The sequence below is a fragment of the Haematobia irritans genome, chromosome 5 (assembly GCF_050003625.1).
Source record: "Haematobia irritans isolate KBUSLIRL chromosome 5, ASM5000362v1, whole genome shotgun sequence".
Taxonomy (NCBI): domain Eukaryota; kingdom Metazoa; phylum Arthropoda; class Insecta; order Diptera; family Muscidae; genus Haematobia; species Haematobia irritans.
Genome location: NC_134401.1, coordinates 109,796,186 through 109,812,372, shown reverse-complemented (window position 1 = coordinate 109,812,372; position 16,187 = coordinate 109,796,186). Strand labels below are relative to the sequence as shown.

General features: G+C 32.2%; 1 protein-coding gene across 3 annotated transcripts in view; it reads right to left on the bottom strand.

The window, feature by feature from the left end:
- The window catches only part of LOC142238682 (uncharacterized), a 40,740-nt gene that overhangs the window by 9,361 nt on the left and 15,192 nt on the right, over nt 1-16,187 (bottom strand). Inside the window, exon 1 of one of the 3 annotated variants that reach the window (XM_075310389.1) lies at nt 13,379-13,594. The exons of 1 other annotated variant lie outside the window; for it this stretch is intronic. In XM_075310389.1, the coding sequence (XP_075166504.1) occupies nt 13,379-13,568 (190 nt within the window). In that variant the 5' untranslated portion in view covers nt 13,569-13,594. Of the gene's footprint in view, nt 1-4,064; nt 4,229-13,378; nt 13,595-16,187 lie in introns of those variants that run through there. One more of the 3 variants, XM_075310390.1, reaches the window with a different exon arrangement.

The following is a 16,187-nucleotide window of genomic DNA, read 5'->3' as shown; positions in this document are numbered from 1 at the left end:
AATTTTCTGTAGAAATAAAATATTGACAACATTTTCTATAGAAATAAAATTTTGACAAAATTTTCTATAGAATTAAATTTTGACAAAATTTTCTATAGAAGTAAAAGTTTGACAAAATTTTCTAAAGAAATAAAATTTTTGACAAAATTTTGTATAGAAATAAAATATTGACAAAATTTTCGATAGAAGTAAAAGTTTGACAAAATTTTTTAAAGAAATGAAATTTTTTACAAAATTTTCTAAAGAAATAAAATTTTTGACAAAATGTTCTATAGAAATAAAATATTGACAACATTTTCTATAGAAATAAAATGTTGACAAAATGTTCTATAACATTTAAAATGTTTCACAATTTTTACCATTTTCTGCTCTTGAATATCCTAAAGGAGAATTCTGATTACTACGTTTTATACAGGAGAAAAGTATGAAACACCAAAAAGTTAATATGATTAATGTGATAGCACAAAATAAAATAAAAAATATTATTGCATAAGCGTGCATTTTGTAATAGATATATCAATTAAATGAAATTATAAGCACTATAATATTATAATGTGGGCCCTTACGATTGACTGAAACTCTGCGTAATACATCAATTCTCATGGTGTGCAACGATTTGATCATCTATGAATTATGTGGTGAATCACCGATCAGAAAGTAATATTTTAAATATATAAATCTGTTTTGAAATCTTGCTCATGATTAGATGACCTAAGAAATTCTATCAACGTGAGGGTAATTAGAATCAAAAAGTCAACATATCAAATTGGTCCACATCAGCTCATAATTATATATGGCCCCCATATAAACCGATCCCCAGATTTGACCTCGGTTGAAATTTGGTACGTGGTGTTAGTACATGGTCTCTAACAACAATGGAAAAATTGGTCCATATCGGTCTATAGAAAATTTTGCCAAAATTTTATTACTATAGAAAATTTTGTCAAAATGTTATCACTATACAAAACTTTTCCGTCTGTCCATGTATTTGTTGTTCACAGGATTCCGGTCGCAACTTTTAACCGATTTTGATGAAATTTGGTACAGGGAGTTTTTTGGGCACAAGGACGAACGCTATTGAATTTGGAAGAAAGCGGATCAAATTTAGATATAGCTCCCATATATATGTATCGCCCGATTTCGACAAATGGGGTCACGTTGCGCGTTTTTGCAAACGGATCGTCACCAAATTTGGCAAAAGGTAATCATTTCCATCGCCCTTCAAGTCTGCAAAATTTCATCCAAATCGGTTCAGATTTAGATATAGCTCCCATATATATGTATCGCCCGATTTTCCCAAATTTGGCCACAAAACCCTTATTTATCAACCGATCTGACCCAAATTTGGCTAAATGTAGTCTTCTGTAGCACTTACTATATGTGCAAAAAATCATGGAAATCGGTTCAGATTTAGATATAGCTCCCATATATATGTATAGCGCGATTTCCCCAAATTTGGCCATAGAACCCTTATTTATTAACCGATCTTACTAAAAGTTTGCTAGATTCAGTCCTCTATTGTACTAACTATATGTGCAAAATTTCATCGAAATCGGTTCAGATGTAGATATAACAATAGCAAGTGAATTCGACTCCGATACACGGTTGCCACAGTTGGTAGAATTCTACCAAAAATGGTAGACTTTTTACTGTTTGTTAGATTGTAAAATTCTTAATGTTTTGGTAGATTTTGCAAAATATTCTTCTCCAACTAAGAGATGCTTCACAAATTTTCTATTTAAATAAAATTTTGACAAAATTTTTTATAGAAATAAAATGTTGACAAAAGTTCCTACACTAAAAAAACAGTGAACCCACTAGGAAGAAAACTTTTTGTTAATTTTTGAAATTTTTCAGAAAATTTTAACTAAACAGAATTACAAACGCAGGCGTTACGCCGATATCACAAAAATAGGTAACTATTTTTCGACAAATTCAAGAAAATTTATTACACGCCCTTCAAGTCTGCAAAATTTCATCCAAATCGGTTCAGATTTAGATATAGCTCCCATATATATGTATCGCCCGATTTTCCCAAATTTGGCCACAAAACCCTTATTTATCAACCGATCTGACCCAAATTTGGCTAAATGTAGTCTCCTGTAGCACTTACTATATGTGCAAAAAATCATGGAAATCGGTTCAGATTTAGATATAGCTCCCATATATATGTATTTGGCCATAGAACCCTTATTTATTAACCGATCTTACTAAAAGTTTGCTAGATTCAGTCCTCTATTGTACTAACTATATGTGCAAAATTTCATCGAAATCGGTTCAGATGTAGATATAGCTCCCATATATGTATCACCCGATTTTGAAAAATTCGCCCCTAATAACCTTATGTTTGACCATACAGGCCTCATTTCTTAACTGATCTTACTCAAATCTTGCACAAGGTAACCTTTTGTGCTATTAATCAAACCCGCAAAATATTATGCAATTTGGTTCAGATTTAGATATAGCTTCCATATATATGCATCGCTCTATTTTCCCAAATTTGGCCATAATACTCTTATTTATTAACCAATGTTACTCAAATTTCAAATTTTGATGTACTAGCCGATCGTATTTATACGTACTTGTAGCTTTTACATAAGAATATTGCTCGATTTTTAAAATTTTGATTTATTACACACACTAATTTAACGATTTTCTCTTCTTTAATAATGGGCTCACTATTAGTGGCATACTAACTCCGTAGGTGCAATATCAACACAGCCAGTGTTGCTAGAAGTAGGGGAAATTCCCTATATGTAGGGTTTTTCTAATATTTAGCGTCTTGTAGGAACGTAGGGCCACAATGTAGGACATTTTCACTCAACATAATTTGTAATAATTTTTACATTTTGGTGGCTCTAGAGGAGGAAATTAGAAGCCGGCAAGGCTTGATCTTTAATAATGTGTGGTAAACTTTATTCCTGTAGACAATTTTGTCAACATTTTATTTCTATAGAATTTTTGTCAAAATTGTATTTCTATAGAAGTTTTTTTCAAAATATTATTTCTATAAAAAATTTTCTCAAAATTTTATTTCTGTGGAATTTTTTCTCAAAATTTTATTTCTATAGAATTTATTGTCAAAATTTTATTTCTATAGAAAAATTTCTCACAAAAATTTGTTTATAGACTTTTTCCAAAATTTTATTTTTATAGAGATTTAACAAAAAAGGTTACTAATTTGGGTAGAATTCTACCAACTGTGGCAACCGTGGTGGTAATACAAATTTATATTCTAAGTTATATACGTTGCATATTCATGTTTTAAGATAATAAAGTACTTAGAACCATTTTTGTTTTGTAAATTTTTTTTAAATTTAACGAAATATATAGTAGGGAAAATTGTTTGGGAATGTATGGGAAAGTAGGGAACTTTTTTTGTCCTTGTAGGGTAAACCGAACATTTTCCCTGGCAACATTGACTATGAGCTATAGTCAGATTGACACAAAGCACCCATAGACATGTACCCCTTAATTTTCTTAAATATGTAACTGCGGTTTATCTCCCAGACCTATATGTTACCCCACAAATGCTTATGATTACTAATTCTGTAATGGTGGTTTAGGGTATGATATAGTCGGCCCCGCCCGACTTTCTACTTTACTTACATGTTTTGTTTAATATATACCCCGTATGGACTAACTAAGAAGTTTTAAGATACCTTGCCATCGGCAAGTTTTACCGCAACCCAAGTAATTCGATTGTGGATGACAGTTTTTAGTAGAAGTTTCTGCGCAATCCATGGTGGAGGGTACATAAGCTTCGGCCTAGCCGAACTTACGGCCATATATACTTGTTGAAATTTGGTTTTTCTGCGGTGCCTCGATAGCCTATGTTATGATTAATTCAAAGTGGAAACTAAAATTTTTCACAAAATTGAAAATTGCTTAGAGAAGCCTTCTTACTTCAATGGTCACTCTTTACATATCACAAATTGGGGATGCAAATCACTTTTTAAGAATTTTGGCTGTAGTACAATATTGCGATTGTACATTTCTTTTCTTTTTTCAACACCACAAGAGTATAATTGTTTCTCAAAACATTTTACATTTACTATCCTTACCATCTTTTTGGGGTCTTCGACGTTTTCTAGTCAAAAACACTGCTATAGATGTAAGGGCAAATATTAATATTGTAAAGCAACATGCTAGAATTATGGCTGTATCCTCCTCCATACTTGATATTCAAAATCAGTACTAAATGTTTTGCTTCTATTTCTAAGATAATTAAGTTATAATGGAAAGTAAAAACAATGGAAAGGAATTGCGAAAGTGAATGCGAATGAGAAAGAAATTTTTGATTAGCCATTCGTGATAAGGAAATCCAAATCTGATAAGAGACAAAAACACTGCATACTAGACGTAAGCAAATTAGAGTAAATACCAGTAAATTAAAACGATAACATTGTAAACATACAAGTTCGATAACAATAGCAAGTGAATTCGACTCCGATACACGGTTGCCACAGTTGGTAGAATTCTACCAAAAATGGTAGACTTTTTACTGTTTGTTAGATTGTAAAATTCTTAATGTTTTGGTAGATTTTGCAAAATATTCCTCTCCAACTAAGAGATGCTTCACAAATTTTCTATTTAAAAAAAAATTTTGACAAAATTTTTTATAGAAATAAAATGTTGACAAAAGTTCCTACACTAAAAAAACAGTGACAAATTCAAGAAAATTTATTACACATAATTAATTTTTTTTACTTGTTAAAGAAAATTTTGTAGTTTGAAGGAAAAAATTGCTGTTCAAAATGTCTTTAGTGATGTACGAAGTTCACGATGGGCGCATTTGTAGTAAAATCAACAAATTTAAAGAAATAACGAACTATTCTGTGAGAAATACGAATTTAGTACATCTTTATGTTTAATTAACTAACGTATGCAAAAAATTATTAAATTAAAGGAAACTTTTTCATAATATAATAATTGCATGAACTAAAATAAAGTTAATTTGGCTTTAGTGAAATAGTGAGTTCACTTTTTTTGAGTGTATAGAAATAAAATGTTGAAAACAATTTCTATAGAAATATAATGTTTACATAATTTTCTATAGAAATAGAATGTTTACAAAATTTTCTATAGAAATAAAATGTGTACAAAATTTTCTATATAAATACAATTTTGACAAAATTTCCTATAGAAATAAAATTTTGACAACATTTTCTATAGAATTACATTTTAACAAAATTTTCTATTGAAGTAAAAATTTGACAAAATTTTCTAAAGAAATAAAATTTTTGACAAAATTTTCTATAGAAATAAAATATTGACAAAATTTTCTATAGAATTAAATTTTGACAAAATTTTCTATAGAATTAAATTTTGACAAACTTTTGTATAGAAGTAAAAGTTTGACAAAATTTTCTAAAAAAATAAAATTTTTTACAAAATTTTCTATAGAAATAAAACATTGACAAAATTTTCTATAGAATTAAATTTTGACAAAATTTTCTATAGAAATAAAATATTAACAAAATTTTCTATAGAATTAAATTTTGACATTTTCTATAGAAGTAAAAGTTTGACAAAATTTTCTAAAGAAATAAAATTTTTGACAAAATTTTCTATAGAAATAAAATATTGAATTAAATTTTGACAAAATTTTCTATACATGTAAAAATTTGACAAAATTTTCTATAGAAATAAAATATTGACATAATTTTCTATAGAAATAAAATAGGGACAAAATTTTCTATAGAAATAAAATATTGACAAAATTTTCTATAGAAATAAAATGTTGACAAAATGTTCTATAACATTTAAAATGTTTACACAATTTTTACCATTTTCTGCTCTTGAATATCCTACAGGAGAATTCTGATTACTACGTTTTATACAGGAAAAAAGTATGAAACACCAAAAAGTTAATATGATTAATGTGATAGCACAAAATAAAATAAAAAATATTATTGCATAAGCATGCATTTTGTAATAGATATATCAATTAAATGAAATTGCACTATAATATTATAATATGGGCCCTTACGATTGACTGAAACTGTGCGTAATACATCAATTCTCATGGTGTGCAACGATATGATCATCTATGAATTATGTGGTGAATCACCGATCAGAAAAAAATATTTTATATATAAATATATATAAATCTATTTTGAAATCGTGAGCAAATTAGATGACCTAAGAAATTCTATCAACGTGAGGGTAATTAGAATCAAAAAGTCGACATATCGATTTTTTTAAATATTTGGAAACGTCGATATTAATGTTAATATTCGATTAAAAGATAACGGCCAAAGTCGAAAGTACATTTGACTTTTTTTTAACAAAAAGTCAGTTAGTCGATAAGTCGTCTTTTGTATTAATAATTCAAAGTATTGTTTATTTAATAGATCATCTCTTTAAAACTGCAATAGGTTTTATTTTTGTTAACACACACAAACATAGGAAAAATATATATTTTTGATTTCAATCACGAAATTAATTGTTCAATCGCTAAAATGATAGTATCAATTAATAACGCCAATTAAAAAATTAATTGGTTCAATTTTTCAAATCCGTAAGGTCGACCAGGCCGAATCTTATGTACCCTCCACCATGGATTGCATAGAAACTTGTATTAACGACTGTCATCCACAATCGAATTAATTGGGTTGCGGTAACACTTACCGATGGCAAGGTATCTTAAAACTTCTTAACACCGTCTTCTCAATTGTAAGTTAGTCCATACGGTTATATACTAAACAAAAAAACCGATTAAATACGTATATAATTCAGTTTGATAAAATCTTCTATAGAAATAAAATGTTGACAAAATTTTCTACAGAAATAAATTGTTTACAAAATTTTATATAGTAATAAATTTTTGACAAAATTTTCTATAGTAATAAAATTTTGGAAGATTATTTTTGGGGATCGGCTATATATAACTATAGACCGATACGGACCAATTTTGGCATGATTTTTAGCGGTCATATACTAGCGCAATGTACCAAATTTCACCACGTACCATATTTCAAACGGATCGGATGAATTTTTCTCCTCCAAGAGCTCCGAAGGTCAAATCTGGGGATCGGTTTAAATGGGTGTTATACATATAATTAAGACCGGTATAAACCAATTTTTGCATGGTTGTTAGATACCATATACTAACACCATGTACCAAATTTCTGCCGGATCGGATGAAATTTGCTTCTCTTAGAGGCTCCGAAAGCCAAATCGGGGGATCTGTTTATATGGGGGCTATATATAATTATGCACCGATGTGGACCAATTTTTGCATGGTTGTTAGATACCATTTACTAACACCATGTACCAAATTTCTGCCAGATCGGATGAAATTTGCTTCTCTTAGAGACTCCGAAAGCCAATTGGGGGTTCGGTTTATATGGGGGCTATATATAATTATGGACCGACGTGGACCAATTTTAGCGTAGTTGTTAGAGTACATATACTAACATCATGTACCAAATTTCAGACGGATCATATGAAATTTGTTTCTCTTAGTGGCTCCGTAAGCCAAATCTGGGGATCGGTTTATATGGGGGCTATATACAATTATGAACCGATATGAACCAATTTTTGCATGGTTGTTAGATACCATATACACCATGTACCAAATTTCAACCGGATCGGATGAATTTTGCTCCTCCAAGAGGCTCTGCAAGCCAAATCTGAGCGTCGGTTTATATGGGGGCTATACGTAAAAGTGGTCCGATATGGCCCATTTGCAATACCATCCGACCTACATCAATAACAACTACTTGTGCCAAGTTTCAAGTCGATAGCTTCTTTCGTTCGGAAGTTTGCGTGATTTCAACAGACGGACGGACGGACGGACATGCTTAGATCGACTCAGAATTTCACCACGACCCAGAATATACACTAATAGAAAAAATTGCGTTTCACAATCGTGAACGGACGTTGTCAAAATGAAACAGAAACGTTCACAAAAATTTAAAACGGAATGTTCACGATTTCGTCCACGGGCGTTCACGATTTCATGAACGGCATTCGTTTTTCTTTGGCCATGGAAAGTCTTAAAATAATCGTTAGACGTTGTTATGGCAACTCCGCCGTTGGTGCAATGTGCTAAGGCGATTGTTAACGCGTATCGTGCAGGCAACACAGGTTCGAGTCACGGTAGAGGAAATCTTTTTTTAGTTTTTCTTATAAATTCGTAACCATTACGTTTTCACATCATGAACGCTGGTTGTTGTTTTGACAACGTGTGGTGTCATTTTTACGTTGTCAGATTGACCCCATCTGTTCTCAGTTTGACAACACATGTGTGTTGATTCACTTTCATGAACGGATCGTTTCGAAATGACCATGTCGTTCATGATTTTTTCTGTATATAAAGGGTGATACGGTAAAAATTTGGTCAATATAAACTTGACGTATTTCTTTCAATTTTGCATTTAAAAAACCTGAACACCCCTCATTTTGAAGGTGTGTGTGTGTAAAATGTTGCTCCTATTTTGATTTTGGAATTCACTCTTCAGTTGTCAAAATGCCGTCCAAGCAAGAAGAGCAGCGTATCAAAATTTTGCTCGCGCATCGCGAAAATCCGAGCTACTCGCGCGCAAAGCTGGCAAAATCGCTAAAAGTTGCCAAATCAACCGTTACAAATGTAATTAAAGTGTTTGGGGAACGTTTGTCGACAGCCAGGAAGTCTGGATCTGAGACGACAAAGAGAGTTGCCGGCAGTTTTAAGCGAAACCCTAACCTCTCTCTCCGAGATGCCGCAAATAAGCTGGATGTATCGTCTACAACCGTGCATCGAGCCAAAAAACGAGCCGGACTATCGACTTACAAGAAGGTAGTGACTCCAAATCGCGATGATAAACAAAATACGACGGCCAAAGCGCGATCCCGGAGGCTGTACACGACGATGCTGACGAAGTTTGACTGCGTGGTAATGGACGACGAAACCTACGTCAAAGCCGACTACAAGCAGCTTCCGGGACAGGAGTTTTATACGGCAAAAGGAAGGGGAAAGGTAGCAGATATTTTCAAGCACATAAAACTGTCAAAATTCGCAAAGAAATATCTGGTTTGGCAAGCCATCTGTACCTGTGGCTTGAAAAGCAGCATTTTCATAGCTTCCGGGACTGTCAACCAAGAAATTTACGTGAAAGAGTGTTTGAATAAACGCCTGCTGCCTTTCCTGAAGAAACACAGTTGTTCCGTACTGTTTTGGCCGGATTTGGCATCTTGCCATTACGGTAAAAAGGCCATGGAGTGGTGCGCCGCCAACAACGTGCAGGTGGTTCCCAAGGACAAGAACCCTCCCAACACGCCAGAGCTCCGCCCAATTGAGAAATACTGGGCTATTGTCAAGCGGAACCTAAAGAATACCAAAAAAACTGCTAAGGACGAGCAGCAGTTCAAGGCAAACTGGCTTTCTGCGGCGAAGAAGGTGGACAAGGTGGCTGTACAAAATCTGATGGCAGGTGTCAAGCGTGAGGCCCGACAATTCGGATTTGGAAAAGCGAAAGCCTAACTGAATATTTTTCCTGAATTTTATACTAATTGAACTTGAAAAAGAAATTTAATTTGATTTTTTAAATAAACGATTTCACCGATTTACACGCGTTTTCCCTTGACCAAATTTTGACCGTATCACCCTTTACTTTATGGGGTCTTAGAGCAATATTTCGATGTGTTACAAACGGAATGACAAAGTTAATATACCCCCCATCCTATGGTGGAGGGTATAAAAATTTTATAGATATTTTAAGCATATTCAGAATAACCTACCCTTTTTTAATTTTTTTTGAGACTCGAAAGAGCAAAGTAATTGCTATTACAATTAGGGTTATGAATTGTCGGAAGCAATTACAAACAAAAATTGTTTTTGCAGAATCTAACATATTTAACCCTTTCGCTACCGAAATAAACCTAATGATAAATACATTACTTTTCTTCTTTTTTACTTGTATTAAGAGCATGTAGAACAAAAATTGTACTTTTGAGGACCTACCTCAATTACTTCAAGAGCTATATGAGTTAGTTTTGAAAACATGAATTGTGACCAGGTGGCCTTACGAAAATAAGCCCTATTTGGCTTATAATAAATATCTTTCGAAGTGTGAGCAATAAAAAAAAATATCAGCTATAGTTAGTTTTTGTATGAAAGTCTATTTACTAGTGTCATACAGTAGAAAAATGGTTTACAAATTTGTATATATTTTGTTTGTTGTAAAAGAAGTATATAAAAATGCAGTTTAGTGCTCAACTTATGGAAAATATTTATAGCTTATTTAGATTAAAGCCTACACTTAAAAAAAATAATATCGAGAAATAAATCGAAACTAAGTGGGAAAATAGAGTTTGGTGTCGTTTTCAATTGTCCTCCTAAGTGGACATCGGTAGTCAAAGGGTTAATAATTAATAATTTCTTATAGTCAGCTTTCAAATATAAAACTAAATAAATCAAATAGAAAATAATTTGGATTGTGATACAAACTAGAATGATAAGATTACAAAAATTCATAAACCAATGACTCATCTATAGATCTGGTTAAATATTTTGTATTGAATTCAAATATGTACATCATCTAATTGATTAGAGTCACATTTTTTAAATATATAGAAAGGATTTCTATCTAATATGTTTACCTTATACAAAAAATAAAACGTTTGGAAAACGGAAAATAATTATATTATTTCCGTTTTCATCTACCTAAAAGTTGGGACATCGTAAAAAAAGGGAGCGTCAGACGTTTGCAACTATCTTGGAATACTTTTATACGCGCACTCAAAAAATTTCAAACGATGCTAGTTTGGAGAATCTCGTGAATTCTCCCCGGATATTCAGTAACATTTGCCTTACATATCTTGGTCAACTAATTTTTTTGAATACTCATACACACGCCTACAATTGCAATTCCAACAACAAGTCCACCTATTATAAAGGTAGCAATAAGCCCGCCATTAATTTTTCTTTAACGTAAAAGTTTACTTAAAAACTAATAAACTCCACAGAACAGTTTTCAAAACTAAATGAAACTCTCAATAACTGTGTTCAATGGTTCTATCATGATTAATGCTTTAGGAAAATGCATGAATTTGAACGATAAGATAGAGCCAGTAGGGTTATTAATATTTTCTGCTAAAAAAAATCATTCAGATCTAAACATCATAGGCAAATTGAGTTAAGGACAGGGAAAAATGTGAGGTATGTCTATCGCCTGGGACGGGGTAACTCCCATCGGAAATGTATATCTAAGAACAAAAAAGAAATGGGAATATTGATGATTCATTCACTACAAAGAAGTTCATTATTCAAGTTCAATAAACATACAGTCTTAATCCAGAACACCTGTATAGTAACATTTGCTGACATTATAACCTACTCCTCTAAGTCCCTGCTCGTGTACCCTGAAAACATCAATAGTTGTTATTTTTCCATGAATCCAATTTGATATATGCACCCTTCGATAAAATGTAAAAAATGTGCTGCATCTTCGCACCATAAATTGAACATTTTTGTTAGATTGGAAAATCCAGTGCAGTCTACCCAAAATGTGCACGTTCGATTAACGGGTTGTAACCAAGGTTGCCACACGAGCCAAAAATCTACCAAAATTTCGAGAATATTTTACAAAAAAAAAAAACTACCAAACAAAAAAATTTTATTTTGCAAAATTTTATATGTTATCTATAGAAAATTTTTCTCAAAATTTTATATCTATAGAAATTTTTTCTCAAATTCTTTTTTTTTTTCTATTGTTATTTTTGATCTCAGCTTAAAACCATGCATTGACTAAACTACAAGTGTGGCTTAACCAACAGAGGAAAAGTATGCTTGTCAAATTTATTTGGGCAAAGCCCTATAGACTGCAAAATTTTATGTCTATAGAAAATTTTGTCAAATATTTATATCTACACTGAAAAAACAGTGAACCCACCAGGAAAGAAAATTTTAGTTAGTTTTAGAAAAAATATATTAATTTTAACTAAACTGTATTAGAAACGCAGATATCACGCCGATTTCACAAAACTAAGTAAATAATTTTCGATAAATTCAAGAAAATTTATTAGACATAAAACATTTTTTTCACTTGTTAAAGAAAATTTCGAAGTTTGAAGGAAAAAATTGGAGTTAAAAATTGCAAAAATGTCTTTAGTACCATACGAAGTTCATGACGGGCTCATTACTGGTAAAATTTACAAATTTTAAGAAATTCTGAACTATTTTGTGGGAGACCTGCATATAGTTTATCTTAATGCTTCATTTGTGTATAATTTTTTCCTTTATTTTAGTTATTTTAACTAACGTAAGCAAAAAATTATAAACGTAACGGAAACTTTCTTAAGACATAAAAATTCCATGAACACTGAAAAAAAAGCATGCCCGGTTCCAAAGATTTTGTCTTTACTTTAAAAATGTTGGTATTGATTCCGAGCCAAAGAAGCGGAGAATACAAGTAAGGACACTGTTAAGACAAAATTCTCTTTTAAATTTGGGTTTTGTGTACTTGCTTCTAAGAAACAAATTTTAATTTTTCGCTTTTTCAGCTTTTTTTCTTCAAATGCTTCAAATTCCAAATTAAGACCCGACTTCCAGCAGAAATTATGATATGTTTCAAGTAAAAAACATGTCCTATATTTGAACGATATTTTGTTTTGTAGTCAAGATGCAAAAAGACAACAAATTTAAAGACAATTTCGTAAAATCTAAAGAATTTTTCTGAATTATTTTTACTTGAATCATACTCTATAGGTCTCTCTTTCTAAACACATATATATTTATAGGCTATGTTCTAACATATATATGTCCCAAACGTGAACATGAACATTATATGCTTGCACTTAAAAATATTGTGTTAAAAAATTTGAGTTCCAAACATATAATGGCTTAAAACCGAATTTGGCGAAAAAACTTTAGAGGCTCATAAAAATCGAACGGTAACAAATCAAGGAAAATCCAGAAATTACTTTTCTCCACTCGTCGAGTATTTTCGGCTGGGATAAGTGATTTTTTGTTTAGAATCAAAAAGTTGAGTTTTGCGTCACAGTGTAAGCAATCACGTTTATGTTTTACATATTCCTTTATGTTGAACTTTTAGCCACGCTGTATTGTGTTGATGTCTTTCGTTATGTCTCTCAATCACCATCTTCAGTTTTTTGTACTTTCTCTTCATCCACACATATTATAGTTAAACAAAGGTTATATTCCAAACATTTTATGCTACTTTTGAACATTATATGTTTGCACTTAAAAATAATATGCTAAAAATTTGAGATGCAAACATATAATTTTTACACCAAAGTACAATTGTAAGACTATCACAAAAATTGCCTTCCGTTTCGCAGGATGCTAACTAACTAAATGCATAGCATTTTTTTCATTTACTGTTAGCCTTTCAGTTTTTTCTATTTTTTTAATACAATGTACATCGCTTACATTTCGGAAATATTGCATGAGGATTACGCTTGCGTTTCTTGATATAAGAACAACAAGCAACTACAACGATAATAACGAAGACAATTGCAAATATACATCCAATAATTATTGTTGATGTATGACGGCGATCACCAAAATCAATATCCTGTGTTGACTCCTTGAAATTTGTTTGGTTATTTAACGAAAACATTCTGTGAGATTTGTGGTTAATAGCGTGATAATAAACCGAAGCAGACTAAATTGTAGACTAAAATTGATGCTACGATGGGGCTAAACAAAAAACGGAGCAAAACCTGCAAATGTCGAACTCATTGCCAATCAATTTGGGTGACCTCCTAGTCTATCCGGACAAACGGTATCAGCCAGATGGAGTGAATGGGTGGTGTTTTTGTTAGTGAGTTGGCATATTTCAAAGATAAGATAGAATAATAATAATAATGGTACACGGCAAAAAATAATGCTAAGATTGCAATATTAGTACACCCACACCCTCCAAAAAATAAAAACAATCGCCTCTGTAAATATACTCCCAAACATATTCACGCACAGAAAAAAACATGTTTGGACATGGTTGCCGCATAGACATGTCTAGAACCATTTCATGGCCATAAATACCATGTACATTTTTTTCGTGACCATTTAATTTTTTTAACTTTTTTGCAGCGAAAAGAATTTTATAAAAAATAAAAACAATCGCCTCTGTAAATATACTCCCAAACATATTCACGCACAGAAAAAAACATGTTTGGACATGGTTGCCGCATAGACATGGCCATAAAGACCATGTACATTTTTATACCCACCACCATAGAATGGTGACGGGGGTATAATAAGTTTGTCATTCCGTTTGTAACACATCGAAATATCGATTTCCGACTATATAAAGTATATATATTCTTGATCAGGGAGAAATTCTAAGACGATATAACGATGTCCGTCTGTCTGTCTGTCTGTTGTAATCACGCTACAGTCTTCAATAATGAAGCAATCGTGCTGAAATTTTGCACAAACTCGTCTTTTGTCTGCAGGCAGGTCAAGTTCGAAGATGGGCTATATCGGTCCAGGTTTTGATATAGTCCCCATATAAACCGACCACCCGATTTGGGGTCTTGGGCTTATAGAAATCGTAGTTTTTATCCAATTTGTCTGAAATTTGAAATCTAGAGGTATTTTATGACCATAAAGAGGTGTGCCAAAAATGGTGAGTGTCGGTCCATGTTTTAGTATAGCCCCCATATAGACCGATCTCTCGATTTTACTTCTTGGGCTTATAGAAACCGCAGTTTTTAATTAATTTACCTGAAATTGGAAATCTAGAGGTATTGTAGGACCACAAATACGTGTGCCAAAAATTGTGAGTATCGGTCCATATTTTGGTATAGCCCCCATATAGACCGATCTCCCGATTTTATTTCTTGGGCTTATTGAAACCGCAGTTTTTATTCAATTTACCTGAAATTGGAAATCTAGAGGTATTGTAGGACCAGAAATACGGGTGCCAAAAATTGTGGGTATCGGTCCATGTTTTGGTATGGTCCCCATATAAAACTACCTCCCGATTTGGGGTCTTGGGTTTATAGAAACCGTAGTTTTTATCCAATTTGTCTGAAATTGGAAATCTAGAGGTATTTTGGGACCATAAAGAGGTGTGCCGAAAATGGTGAGTATCGGTCCATATTTTTGTATAGCCCCCATATAGACCGATTTCCCGATTTTACTTCTTGGGCTTCTAGAATCCGAAGTTTTTATCCTATTTGCCTGAAATTGGAAATCTAGAGGTATTTTCGGGTCATAAAGAGGTGTGCCGAAAGCGGTGAGTATCGGTCCATATTTTAGTATAGCCCCCATCAGAACGATCTCCCGATTTAACTCCTTGGGTTTCTAGAAACCGTAGTTTTTATCTGATTTGCCAGAAATTGTAAATACTGATCATGAAAATTGCTTGAAACTCAATATAAAATTTCCAGATTTTACTTCTACAGATTTAAGATTTCAAATCAAGACGTTATTTTATATTTTTCTTGCACACTTACAAGAGATGTTAATGATTCCTCTAAAACTCAAGCAAAAATGGTTCTTATAAATCCAGAATCTGATATAGTCCTCATAGGTGAAATCTTTAAATTTATCTTCGGGAAGTGTCCTCAAGTCCTCTAGCCCTCCTGAAATTTCAAAGGAAACCCTAATATTTGGTTCATGGTGGTGGGTATTTAAGATTCGGCCCGGCCGAACTTACTGCTGTATATACTTGTTTTCTTGATCATTTAATTTTTTTTAAACTTTTTTGCAGCGAAAAGAATTTTATAAAAACATTGAGCAGGTACACACGATTTTCATTTTGCGCGTCAGTCGTGTGTTGATTGTTGCTTGGAATGGACGGAGAATACGGAATTATTGTGTTTTGTGTTAATTTATTTATTCCGAAGTGGCACGTTGTTTTATGTAAACACAAAAAAGGGAAGTGTAATTGGAAATATGTACCTGTTTTTGTTCTGCATTGTGCTATATGATATTTTTATTTGCAGTTACATGATGTCTGCGTTTGTACATTTGATGGACACGAAGTAAATATGGAATGATTACTTATTGTTGAAGTTGAATCAAAATAGAGTGTGTAAAAATGTATGATGTTTGCTTGCACAACATTATAAATACAATTAAACAATGAATTAGTTTATACATAAACAAAAGAAAAATAACTAAAGTTAAATTTGTGTTTTCTTTTTTCAAGTGGCGTTCTTTTTTCGACGACGAAAAAAGTTTTTTCATAAAGATCAAAACATTTTAGGTTGTGACCATGTTCTTTTAA